Source organism: Crocuta crocuta, unplaced genomic scaffold, assembly GCF_008692635.1.
Source record: "Crocuta crocuta isolate KB4526 unplaced genomic scaffold, BGI_CrCroc_1.0 scaffold322, whole genome shotgun sequence".
In the NCBI taxonomy this organism is placed as follows: Eukaryota; Metazoa; Chordata; class Mammalia; order Carnivora; family Hyaenidae; genus Crocuta; species Crocuta crocuta.
Window position 1 is genome coordinate 3265175 of NW_027532592.1, and position 5313 is coordinate 3270487.

The 5313-nt window shown below is 65.5% G+C and overlaps 2 protein-coding genes across 3 annotated transcripts in view; one reads left to right on the forward strand and one right to left on the reverse strand.

The window, feature by feature from the left end:
• Nucleotides 1-2687, forward strand: part of TMEM63A (transmembrane protein 63A) — a 25164-nt gene extending 22477 nt beyond the window's left edge. The window contains exons 20-23 of the mRNA XM_077779848.1: nucleotides 26-193; nucleotides 839-954; nucleotides 1200-1262; nucleotides 1786-2687. Coding sequence (XP_077635974.1) covers nucleotides 26-193; nucleotides 839-954; nucleotides 1200-1262; nucleotides 1786-1959 — 521 coding nt within the window. The 3' untranslated portion in view covers nucleotides 1960-2687. The remainder of the gene's footprint in view (nucleotides 1-25; nucleotides 194-838; nucleotides 955-1199; nucleotides 1263-1785) is intronic.
• Nucleotides 2688-3421: 734 nt separating this feature from the next.
• EPHX1 (epoxide hydrolase 1) overlaps nucleotides 3422-5313 on the reverse strand; it is a 23089-nt gene continuing 21197 nt past the window's right edge. For both annotated transcript variants that reach the window (XM_077779927.1, XM_077779926.1), the window contains exons 8-9: nucleotides 4372-4488; nucleotides 3422-3806 (exon numbers count right to left, since the gene is read on the reverse strand). In XM_077779927.1, coding sequence (XP_077636053.1) covers nucleotides 3605-3806; nucleotides 4372-4488 — 319 coding nt within the window. In that variant the 3' untranslated portion in view covers nucleotides 3422-3604. The remainder of the gene's footprint in view (nucleotides 3807-4371; nucleotides 4489-5313) is intronic.

A 5313-nucleotide genomic window follows, 5' to 3' on the forward strand; every position in this document is an offset into this window, starting at 1 on the left:
TGCCACTCACACCCCATCTCTGCAGGCCTCATCTACATCCTGCTCAAGCACCTGGTGGATCGGCACAACCTCTACTTTGCCTACCTCCCAGCCAAGCTGGACAAGAGGACCCACTTAGCGGCCGTCAACCAGGCCTTGGCCGCCCCCATCCTGTGCCTCTTCTGGCTCTATTTCTTCTCCTTCCTGCGCCTGGGTGAGGAGGGGCCCTCGGGCCAGGGCGGGGCGGACCGGGCCCTCGGCCTCCTACTTCCGCACCCACGCCAGCCATTCAAACAGCATCCGACTTGGTGTCCAGTCAGAAGGCGGTACCCAGGGTGGGGGCTGGGTGGGGACAGCAGGACAACCCGGTTTCTGAGCCTGTGTGACCCTGGTGGAGGCCACGTGGCTCCAGGAGCCTGAGAGAGGAGGCAGGCCCTCCGTGAGCTCCGCAGGGGCCGAGGAGCAGGGCGGGTCCAGATTGCGCCTGGGGGAGGGGGGAGGAGGTAGGCGCTTGCAGGACGAAAAACAGACACTCTGCGCCAAAAGAAAAAGGCAGAGGGGACGCGACGGCGCCAGGGGCGTGGGGGGGCCTCCGTCCCGCCTGGCCCAGGACGCTGGAGCCCTGAGGGAGCTGAAAGCGAGTTGGCCCGTGCCATGGGCTTGGTGTCCCAGTGCCTGAAATCCGACCAGGGGCCGCGCCAGTGGGTCCCCCTGCTTCCGCCTACGAAGATACCATCCCAGTTGGGGGGGGAGGGGGGCTCTTCTCTTTCCTTTCTGCTGGAGGGGGAGGCCACGCACGGTTCCTGTGCCAGACGTGGCCCCTCGTCCCCCACCAAGGCTGGCGTCCCTGTGTCCCCAGGTCTGAAGGCCCCCCTCACCCTGTTCACCTTCCTGGTCGTGCTGCTCACCATCCTGGTGTGTCTGGCCTACACCTGCTTTGGATGCTTCAAGCACCTCAGCCCTCTCAACTACAAGGTAGGGGCCCCTGGGCCCGGCACACGGGGGAGGGGGGGGGAGGGTNGGGAAGGCCTGGCGCTTGGGCACGCCATGCGGCTTCCTCCCCGCCCCTTCCCTGCGCCGCCGGCCCCATCCCCTGCTCTGCTGGGAGCCTGGCGCCAGCTGGTCCTATTATCCGGGTGTTACTAGTCTTTGTGTTTGGAGGGGGTGCGTCCGGGGCAGTGGCTTTGCTTCTCATTGCGAGTTTCCGCTGTTGTCTGTAGACAGAGGAGTCGGCCGGGGACAGAGGGAGCGAGGCCGAGGCCCACAGGCCACCGCCGTTCACGGTGAGTGTCGGTGTCTTCCCCGAGCCACGGGCCGAGCCTCTCATGTCCTGACAGAAGGGCCTTGACCACGTGGCGGCCACGTTTCTAAATTAGGGCCATGCGAGAGAGCATCCCGAGTCCCACGGGCCGCTTCCCCTCTGGTCGCTTATTGCCCACCTCCCTTCTCGGCATGGCTACTGCCTGCTGCGACCGGGTGTGCCAAGGCCCTGTGGCTGAGGAAGCTTGGGCAGGATCGAGGGGTTCAGCAGTGCCTGCTGTGTGAAGCCTCCAAGGTCCTGCTCCGGTCTCAGCCAGAGCCAGGGCGGGGACAGAGACCCCTGTCCTCGGCAGCCTTCTCTCCAGCCGGTGCTGCCTGCCCGGTCAGACACTCTGATGGGCTTGTGTCCTTGGACCAGCCCCAGGGAGAAGGTTCTCAGGGTCACTAGCCAGAAAAGGAGGAGGCAGGCGGGTGGATGGCAGAAGTGCCTTTCTCAGCCTGGCTCTGGGGGGGGGGGGGGGGGGGGTAGGAGGNATATGCCAGCAGCCCTACATACCCCGGATTCTGAGCGGCATGTCCTCGGAGAGAACAGTCCTGTCCCCACAGCATCAGCAGACTTATGGCGCCGTCTGTGACATCAGTGGGACCGTCCTGGGGCAGTGTCCGACCCAGGGCCTTGCAGACAGTGACAGCAGCCCAGCTGCCTACCAGGAGGCCTGAGGGCGGCCGGGCCAGGCTCCGAGGAGGGACAGGAGCAGACCCAGGTGGAAAAGCGGCTTGACTCCGGCCCCAGCCAAGCCCAGGACTACTTTGCTCCCGTTTGAAGCACACTTGCTCTGGAGAGATGGACCCAGAAAGGTGCCCCTGCCCTTGGCCGGGGAGGACAGGGCAGGGCCGCCACCACGCAGGAGTGTGGCCTTTCTGGTCACAGCAGTGGGAGGGGAGCGGGCGGAGCAATGCGTGCTGGGAACTCTGTGTCTCCAGGTCCCCCCTGCAGCTGAACACCTCCCTGGTGACTCAGCCGGACCACGTGTGGGAACGGTGCCCCGCAGCCTGGTTCCGCTGCCCCAGGTACCAGGGAGGACACAGTGGAGGACGTCTCCCCTCCGGGCAGGCACTGCCCACGCTTCCAGGCACACGCTCCGCTAACTGATAACCAAAGAGCCTGTGGCAGCTCCGGAGACCGGGTCGCCGTGCTGGTTGGGGTTCATTCAGGGCACCCCCCTCCTCCCCCTGCCTTTGCTGCATGCAGCCATCTCCCAGCCGTCCGAGGGCTCCGCTGCAGGAGCGGGAAGGGACCGGGTCAGGGCCGGGCTGCACGCACCCTCCACAGTCACGCTGTGGTTCCTTGTTTCTGTATCACGTTGCTGGTGACACAGGTTGGGTCAGGGTCACCCTGCAGCAGGCAAGGGCAGGAGGACCACGAATAAAGTGCTCATTCAGCCGGACTACATCTACTGAGGCTGGGGTGGGGGAGCAGTGCCTAGGGCGTCCTGGAGCCAGGGGGAAACGGCGCAGGGCAGTGGAGAGGAGGAGGGGGTGTCTGCCCTTAGCTTGACCATGCACCACCCTTAAGCTGTGATCTTGCCTAGAAGGACAGGTGGCCCCTTGCCCTTTTTTCTTCCCGTGCGACAGGGACACGGCTCTGGGCACCTGCCAGAATAGCAGCCTCCCACTGCCTCTAGGAGGCACCAGGGGGCCGTGTGTGTGGTGTGCTGTGGTGTGGTGTGGTGTGTGTGTGTGTGTGTTTGTGGTGGGGGGACGGCTCTATCTTGCAGGGATGGGACTGGGGGTGGAGCTCCATCCTGCAGGGGAGNGATGGAGTTCCATCCTGCAGGGACGGGGCTGGAGGGGTGGGCTCTGTCCTGAAGGGGTGGGACTGGGCTCCATCCTGCAGGGGCAGGGCCAGGAAAACTGCAGGGGCAGTGCTGGAGGGTGTGGGCTTCATCCTGCAGGGGTGGGGCTGGGGGGGTAGGGCTCCGTCCTGCAGGGGCGAGGCTGGCGATGGTCCATCCTGCAGGGGTGTGGTATGGCCCNGCAGTGCTTCCTCTAGGTGCCCAGGACACCCAGCAAGGGTCGAGTGGGGGCTCCCTCCCCACCCCAGACTGCACACCTGCCAGCTCTCCTGGGAGGGGACCCCACGTGGGGCCGGGACAAGCACACGTCACCTGGTTCCAGGTGCTCTGAGAACTAACATCATTTATCAGCATCCACGTGCACAGAGCATGGGACCCCACCGCGCGCAGGGGAGGGGGGGATACATCTGAGGGCCGCACCGGGGGGCCGGGGGCTTCCAGGTCAAGGGGCTGATGGGGAGGGGGCCTGTCGCTTTGTTCAGAGGCACAGCCGTCGCCCCCCCCTGGCATCACTGCAGCTCGAGCAGCCCCACGAACTTGCGGATGTCCTGGGCCAGCAGCTCTGGCTCCTCAAAGGCGGCGAAATGGCCCCCGCGGGGCATGTAGGAGTAGGACACAAGCTTCCGGTACTTACTCTTCACCCACTTCTCCGGCGCGTGCAGCAGTTCGCACGGGAAGGCGGCGAAGCCGGTGGGCACGGACACCTTGATTCTGGAAGGGACAGATCCCACCGAGGAGTGAGGTTGCATCCTGGTCACCTTCTTCCCCCCCACTCCCCCAGCGGGGAGCTCAGGGACCGTGGTGGGGGGGTGGTGGGACCAGAGGTCAGAGCCAGAGTTTTAACCACCCCAATTCCAACCCACCAAGGGCCTTCCTTCTAGAAGGGCTGGCCAGGCTGGGGAACAGGGCTGGGTGGGATGAGGCGGTCTCGAACTGCCCACGGGGTTCCCCTTTCCCTCTGCGGCCACCTGTGGGTCTCTGTGAGATTCCAAGGGGCTCCTGGGGGGTTCCAGAGCCAGGCCTGCCACAGCTGGCTGCCCGGGCCTCCCTGCGTGAGCTAGTTCTAAGGGCGCACGATTTCTCCCAGCACCCCCCGCCCTCGCCCTGACCTTAACCTTCATTCTCATGCTGGGCACCCTGTGCACCCACATAAACTTCGTTCTCAGGCGGGGCGCACTCGTCCGCCATCAAGCGTCCGCCCTGGGGTGCTTGTGTCGCGGCTCCCGGCCCTGGTGGCCCCTCGGCTGGGGTCCCCGCGCGCCTGTGCCCGGCTCACCGATCAGACTTGAAGAGCTGCCCTGCGTTCTCCTTGTAGAAGCGCTGGGAGGAGGCGATGGTGCCTGTTGTCCAGTAGAGCATGACGTTGGTCAGCAGGTCGTCCAGGGAGAACTTTCTGCGAAAGCGGAACCAGAAGGCCACTCAGTGCCCGGTGCACCTGGGAGGGTGGCTTTCAGGCCTCGTTTCCCCCTCAGACCTCACCGCAAGGCTGCGGCATCACCCCTGCCACACAGGCAGGCTCCGCCCAGGGTCACCCGCTATGGCGACCATAGGTGACGCAGCTTGCCGACCGCGCAGGAGGCAGGCCACGCCGTCGCCCTGGCTGGTGCCGGCCCGCACCCCCACCCCCTCCACAATGGTCCCACCTGGGCAGAAAACAGCAGGCGAGGTCAACTGAGCCCAGGGGCTTTGGGCTGTCACCACTAGGTGCCTGGAGGTGGGTGCCCACCCCTGGGCCCTGAGGACAGGCCATCCGTAGACCATCCCCAGGTGGGCTCGCTGCGAGGGCCTGGGCAGGACCGGGTCTCCAGGCAGCTTCCAGAGCCCCTGGACCCACCTGACATTGGCCATGAGTTTCCCGCCAAGCTTGTGTCACTGTAGGAGGGAGAACCCCCCACACTCAGCATGGGACACCCCTTTTATTTCTCAGCCTGGGGCTGCGGGGCTCCACACTAGGGGGAGGGAGAGCCATTTGGTTCTCACTGTTGGCGTCACAGACCAAATGAAGCCCCACGTTCCCTGGGCCCCTCCTGCCCCTCAGGCTCTCCCCCCCTGCCCTGTGTCCAGAGCCCCTTGGAGGCCTCCATGGCCTCCCCCTGGCCAGCTGCTGGTGTCCAGTAGGTGTGCCCTCTGGGAGTCCACCTCTGCCCGGTGGCCCCCCATCCAGCCTCCAGCCCTCGCCTCCGGGAGAACGTCCACCGCACAGACCGCTAGCTTCACA